General features: G+C 42.7%; 1 protein-coding gene across 3 annotated transcripts; it reads right to left on the bottom strand.

Moving 5' to 3' along the window:
• Positions 1–920: 920 nt before the first annotated feature.
• Positions 921–8,525, bottom strand: PTTG1 (PTTG1 regulator of sister chromatid separation, securin). 3 transcript variants are annotated; one of them, XM_068981404.1, is made up of 6 exons: positions 8,477–8,525; positions 7,900–8,000; positions 6,835–7,019; positions 5,009–5,102; positions 1,747–1,905; positions 921–1,019 (listed from the first exon to the last, which is right to left on the bottom strand). In XM_068981404.1, the coding sequence occupies exons 2-6, from the start codon at positions 7,988–7,990 to the stop codon at positions 940–942; spliced, it is 609 nt and encodes a 202-aa protein (XP_068837505.1). In that variant the 5' UTR covers positions 7,991–8,000; positions 8,477–8,525; the 3' UTR covers positions 921–939. The 3 variants fall into 3 exon arrangements, with proteins under 3 accessions (XP_068837505.1, XP_068837502.1, XP_068837504.1); XM_068981401.1 differs by having other exon boundaries at positions 8,414–8,483; XM_068981403.1 differs by lacking the exon at positions 8,477–8,525 and having other exon boundaries at positions 7,900–8,023.
• Positions 8,526–12,003: the final 3,478 nt, after the last annotated feature.

Raw genomic sequence — 12,003 nt, 5'->3', positions numbered from 1 at the left:
GGGAGGGGAATGGTCAAGTGTTGTGAACTTCTTGTGTCAGATCCTTTGTTCTTGAAGTCAGGTCATGGTCAAGTAAATGTTACATTAAATAAAAGTTACTCTCTGTTCTGACAAGAAGGGACCAGGTCCCAGGTACAACTTTCACCCTGCGAGCTCCGGGGTCTGGCTGAGAGGAGGCAGAGCTTAGTGTGTGGCTCCCTCAGGGCCAGGTCCCGAGACCCTGGTCATCGCTGAGGGAGCCAGGCACCCAGGACCCAACTGGCCCTCACTCTCCTCAGGCTGCCCGTATGGCAGGGGCAGGTCCCAAAAATTGTGACCCAGGCAGACGGCCGCTGCCATTCGGTCACAAAGACAGGGATGGGGAGAGGTTCATCGCCTCCTCAAGGCCTGGGCCAGCCTTGGTGAGGGCTCTGGAGCCCTGCAGGACACCCAGCCCCCAGGCAGTTCCCTGGGCCCCTCAGCTCACTCACTGGCCTGAGGGTGGGTGAGTTGGAGGCCCATAGAGAAAAGGCCAGGATCTTTCTCTTACCTCACTCTCTGCCTGACAACCACCACTTCTGCCACTAACAATCACTCATTGACAGTTGGTTGTCTGGGGGATGGGCCCACTGCAGCACCAATCAATGGCTGAGCAGACCACTAACGGTCACTCACTGGCAGTTGGTCCCTTGGGGGAGGGGCCCACCACAGTACAAACCAGTGGCTGAGCAGGACTACTAATAAGTCTCATGGTCATCATTGCCTGGATAGGGTGCAAGGTTAAGGCAGCAGGCACCAACAGCAACAGCAGGCTAAGGGCTGTGCAGCCTGTAGCCTGCTACATTTTAAGCAAATTCTAAACAATACCAACCACAATATTAGGAAGAGTCTGTTAAACAAAGAATTGCTTTATTAATACAAACCATTAATACATACCCAAACTATAAAGTGCTAAGAAATTTAAATATCTAAGTCACAGCAAACAGGTGGCAATTCAACATCCAGAGTTGACAGAATGCTTGAGGGAGACGGCAACAGATCTAGAAAACAGGAATTTCTTATTCAGTATCTGCAAATCTGCATGTCTGTCAACATACACGTTAGTTTCACTTTAATCATGAACTCGAACTCTTCTTCCCTTTGTCTCATGAATTATACCCCTGCCCCCACCTACATACATATATATACACCTTTTCACTTATTTCTTGGAAGATGGCTATGGTCCCAGAATTAACCTTCATTATGAAATAAATCATAGAAGTACCCCAAATTCTCTTAGAGACTCAAGTAACTGCCAACAATTATCATTAGTGTAATCTGGCAAATAATGTAAGTTATTCCATCAAATATAATAGAAAACAGGCTGATAATGGCTTTTGACCACCAGTGTGAACCAAGACCTAAAACCTCCTGCTATTGTGTGGGTCTTGATCCTACATGAGCTTTGGATTAACTTGGAACTCTCATTTCAAGCAAGTTTATTTTACATCAACTCTTCATATAGAAAGTTATACACTAAATTTCACCTTGTATTCACTTTGCTTGTATGTAAGACTGCCCAGATTCCAGAATGACTTAATTTTACTGGGCATTTGTAACTAAAAAAACAATACCAGGTGAGAATAGTTTTCATTATCCTGAAACCTTATGTCTTCAGTCTGAAGGATAGAAATTACTAGCCTTCTACACAACCCTACCCTCACAGTAATGGAAGTGTTGTGACACAGATTGTTTACAGCCCTTCTAGAAGGGCACTTGTTCACTTACTAGACTCCCACAGCAGAGGAGGCATCTTCAGAGGCGAAGGGGGGCCCACGTGTAACAGCTGCTCAAGCTCCCTCTCCTCATCAAGGATCATGAGAGGCACTCCATTCAAGGGGAGGTGGGCGATCTGGTGCTCCTCAGGCAGGTCAAAACTCTCAAAATCTGCCACAGAAAGCACTTTGTCAGAGCAGCAGTTCTCAGGGTGGTGAGTGGCACCCTGCCAGTCTGAGACCCTTTCAGGGGGCCCAGGAGCTCAAACTATTTTCAAAATAATACTAATACCTTTTCCCACTGTGCTGACATCTGCAATGGTGGTCCAAAAGCAACAGAGGATAAAACTTCTGTGCCTTAGCACAAATCAAGGCAATGGCAATAAATATTTAGTTTATTTCTCACTACCATTCACTGGTATTTAAAAAAAGTGCCTGTTTCACATATCACTTTACCATATGCAGTAAAAAAGTATTAATTTTATGAGCTCTCAATCCTTGAAAACATGTCTTTTTAGTATTCTGTATAAGTTGTGAAATCATATACTGAAGTACCGCGGTGTTTTCCAAGAAAAAAGATACGTGCAATTATTTGATTTGCAAGCTAAACCAGAGGTGTTACTTCTGGACACCATTTACTATAATGAACTGAAAAACAAACTTTGGTAACTCGGACTTGGATATGTGTTGCACATTTTCTCCAAGCAATGAAAGTCTACCAGTTCAAGAGAAGTATTTGTTGCCAGTGATAAAATCCACAGTTTCAAGGGGAATAAAACCCCTAGAATTTCAGAAAACTTATTTGCAATCATTAGCTTGACAGCTTCTTAGTCCTGAAAACTTTTCTGATGAGGTCAGTGGTAAGCATTAATGAGTGTGCTTTTGACACGCATAAAGAAACATTTCAACTTGTGGATGCACTACATTTCCCAGAAAACCAGTATTTCTAAATGATCAATGGTGACAAATGCAGGATAAAAGATACATTCAAAGTGCAAAACAGACAATGGATTTGTGTCAGAGAATAATACAAAGCTTACTGAAATGGTTTCAGATTCTACATTGCAACTAGGCATACAGAAGCAGCCACAAGTTGAATTTTAGTGTAATAGGAAAGAAAACTATCTATACTTATCTGAAAAGACTTTAAATGTTTCTCTTTTCCTAACCATGGCTGCAAAAGGCCAGATTTTCTTCATATACATCAACCAGAAGCAGATTCAACAGACAGAATGCACAATCCCATGTGAATCTAGCTGTTTTATGTTAAGCCAGATTAAGCAAATTTTCAAAAACATAAAACCACGCCACTCTTCTCATTAAATTTTGTTTTAAGCTATGTACATTAACGTAATGGGTTTACTGTATTTTAACAAATTAACACTTTTAAACTTTTCAATTTTAATTTAAAATATAGGATATATAAAACAACATGCAAAAGTTCTTTGGGGTCTTCACTAATTTCTAAGAGTGTAAAAGTCCTAAAAGAAATTTAAGAAACAGTTTATGTGACCACTTAATTTAAACCACTGAACTGTAAAGGAAAACAGACAGACATAAGACCCCAGAGGAAATAAGTCTGCAACACACAGGACTAATTATCTTTATCCAAAGAGTTCTTTACACACACAGAGTGTAAGAAAGTCACAAAAATCAAGAGAAAACAAAGATACAAACAGAAAATTTAAAAACTATAAATGACCAATAGTCAAATATGCTCAGACACACTCACATACCACAATTTTAAACAACAAAATACCAATTATCTTTCTGATAATTTTAAAACATTTGCAGTTAGAGAACAAGGGGAAAGCGGGCATCCTCATCCACTGAAGGTGGTTTCAATAACTTATGCTGCTATTTTGGAAAGCAGTTTAGCGATATCTCTTTTCCTCAACACAGCTATTGTATGTAGTCCTCTTTCCTGGCCAATATGCTTAAAGTGTGAAAGTGTTAAGTTGCTCAGTCGTTTCCAACTCTTTGCAACCTCATGGACTGTGGCCTACCAGGCTTCTCCGTTCATGGAGGAATTCTTCAGGCAAGAATATTGGAGTTGGTTTCCACGCCTTTCTCCAGGGGATCTTCCCAACCCAGGGATTGAACCCAGGTCGCCGGCATTACAGGCAGATTCTTTACCATTTGAGTTACCTGGGAAGCCCTCAATATGCATAAATCTACCTCATTTTCCTGAATGGTAATGATGAGATGTACCACATTTTATCAAAACTTAATCACACAGCTTTGAGACCCAGTAATTCTTCTTGGAGTTTACTCTCTAGGTATACTCACAAACTCTCAACAATAATTGCAGAATTGTTTTGTAACATATATAAAAGCCAGAAACAGCCTAGATGTATACTAGTGGAATAATTAAATGCTCTTTGGATCAAAAGGCAAAAAAACCAGCTCAGGAATCTCAAAGACCCTGTGTGATTTCACCAACCCCCTCACCAGTGTCATCCTTCACCCTACTTTTCAGTTTTCCAGAACCACTCCAGTCCTTCTTTCTGCCTCAAGATCTTTTGTCTGTTACGGTGCTAGCGCCCAGCCCTACCCCTTCTCCACCCAACTATCTCCTTACATCCTTCAAGCCTCCACTGAAAGTCACTTTCTGAGAAAACACTTCCCTGCTCTTTCAGGCTAGGTTCAGTGCCCCGTAACAAGCCCTGTTTTTCTCCTTGGCTCACACTCAAAGTGAAAGGATTTGTTCAGTATCTGACTTACCCTCCAAATCTTGGGCTTCCTCAGAGTGGGGCCTGCCTTGTTAACCACTACATCCTAAGCCAATAGCGCCTGGCATACAATCTACTCTCCTCAATGTGAGTACACTAAAGCTCGAAAAAAGCCGACTCTATTATAGAAAATATTTCAGATACATGTAGGAGGTTGAAGAAGTCAAAAAGCACATGTTCTCACTGGCTATGTGGATTTTTCAGGCTTGCTTTTCACTGTTAAACTTGACATCAAGTCCATTTTCTAAAAGTGGGCTTGCTAGGAAGGCTGTCTGCTAACACTGAACAAGTAATCTCCCCCTGGGTGGTTTTAGCTTTTGAGGACAAGAATGTTTTCCCATCTTTGCTCTGATTCCTCTTCTGACTTAAGATAATGCCTTAAAAATAAATTCACAAGTTACCTGTCCAAAGCACCCCAGATTCAGACAGCCTTGTTATAGTTTTAGATCACAAATCATATTCAGAGCCATATCAAGTTACAGTTGAATTGGATCCTAAGAGAAACTGAAAGCTAAAGCATTTGGACAATATCAAAAAGAGTACCTAATGGATTGAAGGGAAAGAATTTTTCTATTTCTGGATAGGTGTCATCTGAGGCAGGAACCGAAGTTTTTGCTTTAACAGTCTTCTCAGTAATCTAAAACAAACCCAAGAAAACATCCATTTAAGAGTGGGAGCCTTGTCAACTGATTAGTACATGAGATTAGAGAGATTCTTCAAGACATGGGATTGCTTCACCACATTTTAAATTTGTTTTCAATTTCTAAGAAACCGTAATCCCTCATTCTCAAAATCACATACAAATACAATTCAGCAATCAATTATCATGGCTCAAAAGGTAAGGATGAAACACAAGTATTAGCACCTGTTAGGAAAATTATCAAAATACAGAGCAGAGTCTGTTTTTAGTCGGTTAAGTCGCGTCTGACTCTCTTGCAATCCCAAGGACTGTGCAGCCCACCAAGCTTCTTTGGATGTGAGGTTTCCCGTGCAAAAATACTGGAGTGAGTTGCCATTTCCTTGTCCAAGGGATCTTCTCCACCCAGAGATCAAATCTGAGTCTCCTGCATTGCAGGTGGATTCTTTACTACTGAGTCACCAGGGAAGCCCCAGAGTAGAGTTAATTCAGAGCTTAATTGACTCAATCACCCAACCTAACCTAATAGAAGAGAAAATGGGCATAAATCACCCAGAATAGAAACTAATCCTAAAAGCCATTTTTGGCTTTTGGAAATGTGATTTTCCATCAGTGTTACCTAAATTACTGAGTTAATATTAAAAACCAATTTGTTTTCCTCAAATACACAACACTGAGTAAGAGGCAGTCAAAGACATCAAGGACTTTAGATGCCCACCGTGGATAATTCTCTAGTCTGGAACTGGTAGGCCGTCCATGATGGTGGTGGGCCAAAATGGAAGCTTGTAGCATCTTGATTTATTCTTACATCACATGTGCATGCCTAGAGGAAATTACTAGGACACGGCTTCCCACATTTCAGTTCTGTCACATTCTCATCATTTTTGCTATATCCTTGCAATACTTACACTTAGCATTTCCCTTACTCAACTCAGTTTTTTTTAAAAAAAGACATCTTTATCCTAAAACCACACCTAACAGTTTGACATCAAGTATACTAGTTGTTTTTTTCCTAATACACATTGAAACAATTACTGAAATGCAGTGCTAATTCACATGCTGACGTCATCTTTCACAGCCAAGTCCTCTCAGTCTGGGATGCACTGACCTACAGTTTGTAAACACATGTACAAAGGTCAACATGCTACCAAGTTATAACCTACAAAGCTAGTGCTTGCTCTGAAAGGAGGGGAAGAGAATGGCAGCACCTGAGCTGTTATACTAGCATCATGACTTCTTGCAAAGTACCCTCTCTCACAGTACTCAAAAGCTTCCCTGGTGGCTCAGAGGTTAAAGTGTCTGCCTCCAATGTGGGAGACCTGGGTTCGATCCCTGGGTTGGGAAGATCCCCTGGAGAAGGAAATGGTAACCCACTCCAGTATTCTTGCCTGGAGAATCCCATGAACAGAGAAGCCTGGTAGGCTACAATCCACAGGGTCACAAAGAGTCGGACACAACTGAGCAACTTCACTTTCACTTTTCACAGTACTCAGTGGTCTGTTTTAAGACACTTGCTAAAGACAGGTGAGGCAAAAATATTAACCAGCTGCTCCTGATACATGTGATCTCAAGGTACAGAGAAGTCGATAAAGACTGTATGATGATTCTCTTCTGTTAATCTACTTTGCTAGTCTCTATTTCCTTCCATTCACAGAGGAGAGTGTCAGGTAAGATGCCAGTAGTCATTTTAAGAGTCAAAGTGCTTTAGTCTTTAATTATAGCCAGCTTTTACCTTTTTGGTAGAGAAAGTTGTCTGTTTCTGTTTGAGCGGTCCATCCGTCTTAACTGATTTTTCTGTAGCTCTGTTGACAGTTCCCAAAGCCTTTCTTGCAGTTTTTGGTAAAGCTGGTGGAGCATCAAACATTTTGCCAACACGTGGTGTTGAAACCTGAGATCTCCCATCCAAAGCTTTGACTGCTAAAGAAAAAGTCTTACCATAAGATCATTCCAGCAGTAAACACCTGTGCAACTTGAAAGCTGACTGTGCCTATAAACTTGGCCTAATTCTCACAGCCAAACTTAACCCCCATTTTTGACAGTGGCATGGTCCTATGCCTAACACCACTTCAGTTCACTACTCTTAAATAATCTCTTTAAGATACTGAACATAAGGGCTTCTCTGGTTTCTCAGTAGTAAAGAATCCACCTGCCGATCCAGGAACCCCCACATGCCACAGAGCAACTAACTCCATGTGCCAAAACTATTGAGCCCACGTGTCTCAACTGCTGAAGTCAGCATCCCCTAGAGCTCATGCTCCGCAACAATACAAGCTACTGCAATGAGAAGCCTGGGCATCACAAATAAAAAGTATCCCCCACTCATCGCACCTAGAGAAAAGGCCAGGCAGCAATAAATACCCAGCACACCCAAAAATAAGTAAATAATTTAAATTTTAAAAAAAAGATACTGAACATGAAGAGACCCATAAGTACTCGGCAGTAAGAGTATTGGGTAAACTCGACTCCCACTGGGCTTCCCAGGTGGCACTCGTGGTAAAGAACCCGCCTGGCAATACAGGAGATTTAAGAGACTCCGGTTCAATCCCTGGGTCAGGAAGATCCTCTGGCGAAGGGTATGGCGACCCACTCCAGTATTCTTGCCTGGAGAATTCCATGGACAGCAGAGCCTGGCGGGCTACAAAGTCCATAGGGTCGCAAAAAGTCGGACATGACTGAAGCGACTTAGCACGCACGACTCCAACTGCCCACAAAGTATATTTGGGCCTTCCCCAGCTCCAAGCCACACCCACCACTGACTCACAATACCTGTGTACCTGATAGCCGCCTGTATACTTACAAGGCACAGACCCCAGCTTCAGCCCGTCCTTAGGAGCCACATGGATGCCTGGTTCTCCATTTTCCTTATCAACATAGATCAGAGTAGCCATTCTGGATCAACTAGAGGTGTGAAACACTCGTTAAACCTTGGGAGTTAGGGAAGATGAAAGACGCTAAAGTGTAGCACTGACCCAACTTTCTACCCTAGGGACATCTAAGCAAAAACAGGAGCTAAGCAGAGGCAGAAGCCGGATCTTGAGCCAACAAGCATTTAACCCAGTTCTTAATTCTTGACGCCTGCGTCAGGGGCCCTAAATTCCTTAAGAGTTGGCGGTCTGGGACTGGCACAGGCCCTGGTACTCATTGGAACCAAACTGCCGTGGGTCGCGCACGCAGTTCAAAACCGTGGCTCAAGCCGGGCGAGCGCGTCTGACGTTTCAGGGAAGTCCCACCCCCCAAATCCCAGGCCGCGGCTCCCAGACACCCGGACCCCGGTTCCCAGGCCCCGAACGCCACACACACACAAAGCCTACTCCCGCTTCCTAAGCCGCCGGACCGTGCCCGCCCAAGCACTCGGTACCGCTCGGTTCACCCACATTCGGAGTAACAGCCAAACTCTCGGAAGCCTCTTCACCGGACGCGCCAGACTCCGCGTTTAAACCACAACTTACGCCCCTATTGGTTCATCCATCCAGGAGGCGGGACAGGGGCGGGGCGGAGGCTCCGGAAGAACCAATGGTAGGAACCTAAGCTCCCTGGGCTCCGCCCTGAAAGCTTTTCCCGGCAAGTTCTTCGTTTGTTCCCCGGGAGGAAAAAAAATCAAAGCCTCTCACAGCTTGGTCGTGGATGTCTATTAATGGCTGTTTTTTAATCTCCCCCCACAGAAAGATAGAGGAGAGTAGGTACGGTCTTTAATTCCAAGAAAGTTATTAATGTTATACCAAGATACAGAGTTGGCTTTTGCGATTTTTTTTTTTCTGAGACACTTTGGTGTCCGACGTGAAAATGAAAGTCGCTCAGTCGTGTCCGACTCTGCGACCCGATGGACAATACAGTCCATGGAATTTTCCAGGCCAGGATACTGGAGTGGATAGCCTTTCCTTTCTCCAGGAGATAATCCCAACCCAGGGATCGAACCAAGGTCGCCCTCATTTTGAATTGATTCCTTTATCTTGTTTCATATATTTCCATTTACCATAGAAGGGCTTCCCTTGTGCCTCAGCTGGTAAAGAATCTGCCTGCAATGCGAGAGACCTGGGTTCTGTCCCTGGGTTGGGAAGATCCCCTGGAGAACAGAAAGGCTACCCACTCCAGTACCCTGGCCTGGAGAATTCCATGGTAGTCCATGGGGTCGCAAAGAGTCGAATAGGACTGAGCGACTTTCACTTTCACTTTACCATAGAAAGGACCTCCCTTGTGGCTCAGCTGGTAAAGAGTCCACCTGCAATGCAGGACCCCTGGGTTCCATCCCTGGGTTGGGAAGATCCCCTAGAGAAGGGAAAAGCTACCCACTCTAGTATTCTGGCCTGGAGAATTCCATGAACTATCCGTGGGGTTACAAAGAGTTGGACAGGACTGAGCCACTATCACTTCACTTCACCATAGAAAGGAAAAGGTCACCAACTTTTTAAAGCACAATTTCATTATACTTTAATTTCATTGCAGGCGGATTCTTTACCAGCTGAGCCACAAGGGAAGCCCAAGTCTTTCGTGTCCAAGACATTTTTAAATGAGAAGATAGTGAACTTCAAAAAGTCAAAGTGAGATGGTGACAGAACTATTTTCCTAAAGTCTTGAAGTAATCAACTGTTTTTCCAGAGAGTAGATACACTGGATCAAATTAAAAAGAGGCAGCACGGGAGGAAAGGCATTGTAGTCATCAGGGAAATGACTATGGAAGATGGATTTCAAATTAGAGGTATAAAAAATACATATATAGTCAATAAATAGTCAGTGGGAGGAAAACCCATATTAGATCTAGAGAATATTAACAGAGCACAATTAAACATTAAAAAGAAATGAAAGTACAGATAGATAAAATGGCAAGTTTGTGTCATTCTGTTGTGTTTGTGATTAAGAATGGAGTGATTCTGAAACTAATACAATATTGTAAGTCAATTAGACTTCAATTTTTTTTAAGTGTACTGATTTTTTCCTAATTGCAAGACTATCATCAGTATTTCAGACCAGGATGCTGTCTCCATTATACAGAATCTGTTGTTCAGTTGCTCAGTCGTGTCTGACTCTTTGCAACCCTAGGAACAAAACAATGACCTAAGAGTACACAATTCTGAACTTGAAAGTCTATCAGTTAATAAGGACTTTGTTTTTGGCTGCGCTGCGCAGCATTCAGTATCTTAGTTCCCCAACCAGGCATGGGACCTGTGCCCTTTGCAGTGTAAGAGCAGAGTCTTATGCACTGGACTGCCAGGCAAGTACCAATATACTTACTTTAAACCTTTAACATCTCAACAATATATTCATCAAAGCTGGTGGGGAAGGACAGAAGGGTGAATAAGAGAAAAAGAACAGAGGAATTATAAAGACATACAAAATGAATTCCAATTTCCAAGACATGGAGAAATTTTGCTTTAAAAAGTTAGTGACCTTTTCCTTTCTATGGTGAAGTGAAGTGAAAGTCACTCAGTCCTGTCTGACTGTTTACAACTCCATGGATAGTCCATGAAATTCTCCAGGCCAGAATACTGGAGTGGGTAGCCTTTCCCTTCTCCAGGGGATCTTTCCAACCCAGGGATCGAACCCAGGTGTCCTACATTGCAGGTGGACTCTTTACCAGCTGAGCCACAAGGGAAGCCCTTCAATGGTAAATGGAAATATATTAAACAAGATAAAGGAATCAATTCAAAAGACCAAGGATGATCTGTGCCATCCAAACTCTACTCCCAACAGGTCACCAGATACTTTTTAACTTAGCAGGTAAGTTGGGAGGGAGGAGTTAAGCCTACATTACTCTTTCACCAAAGCCTTAGCACTACAACTGGCATAGATATGTTTCCAAATATATACCAGTTCATTGTCCCTTCTTCCCTGGCATTTCAGGGCCAAAACATTGAATGGCTCATTCATTCAATAAATATTTATTAAATGTTAGTCACTGTGCTAGACACCAAGAAGAGGAGGAAAAGTGCGTTATCTTTTTTGCCCTTTCCATATCCTCTTTTATCCCTAGTTTGTTAGTTCAGTTCAGTCACTCAGTCATGTCCGACTCTTTGCAACCCCATGGACTGCAGCACGCCAGGTTTCCCTGTCCATCACCAACTCCCAGAACTTGCTCAAACTCATGTCCATTGAGTCGGTGATGCCATCCAACCATCTCTGTTGAACACTTCTCCCGCCTTCAATCTTTTCCAGCATCAGGATCTTTTCCAGTGAGTCAGTTCTCTGAATCAGGTGGCCAAATATTGGAGCTTCAGCTTCAGCATCAGTCTTTCCAATGAATATTCAGGACTGATGTCCTTTAGGATTGACTGGTTTGATCTCCTTGCTGTCCAAGGGACTCTCAAGAGTCTTCTCCAACACCACAGTTCAAAAGCATCAGTTCTTCAGTACTCAGCTTTCTTTATGGTCGAACTCTCACATCCATACATGACTACTGGAAAAACCATAGCTTTGACTAGACCTTTGTAACCCTCCCATTATTTCCTCCCTATATCTCCTTCTAAGTGCCTCAGCTCTGAATTACATCATTAGCACACAAAAATATTTATATTGAAACCAAATCTGCACAACATTGAGAAAAAATTCAATCAAGTAAATTTGAAGATCTAATTGGTTTTATTAAATGATTCAAGAATCAGACAGCCTCCCACCTAGAAATCAGAAGGGTGCTCCAAGGGGTTGTACAAACTGAGAAATTTTTAGAGGAAAAAGGGTGGGGCATGGGAGCTATTAAAATAAAAGAAAGGATTATTTATAGGCCAGGACCTCTTTGGAGGGGAGAAAGGAAGGAACAGCAAGGTTTTCACAGCTAATTGCCTCTTCTTCCACTGAGAGGCAGAGTGGGGTTGAGGGGATAATGGAAAGGGGCCACGTGCCAGATTACTTCTTCAGTACTGACCGGGAAATTCCCAACTGGTTGGTTGGATTACATTTCTGGTGATAG

The sequence above is a fragment of the Capricornis sumatraensis genome, chromosome 9 (assembly GCF_032405125.1).
Source record: "Capricornis sumatraensis isolate serow.1 chromosome 9, serow.2, whole genome shotgun sequence".
In the NCBI taxonomy this organism is placed as follows: Eukaryota; Metazoa; Chordata; class Mammalia; order Artiodactyla; family Bovidae; genus Capricornis; species Capricornis sumatraensis.
This window is presented reverse-complemented; position numbering and strand designations above follow the sequence as displayed.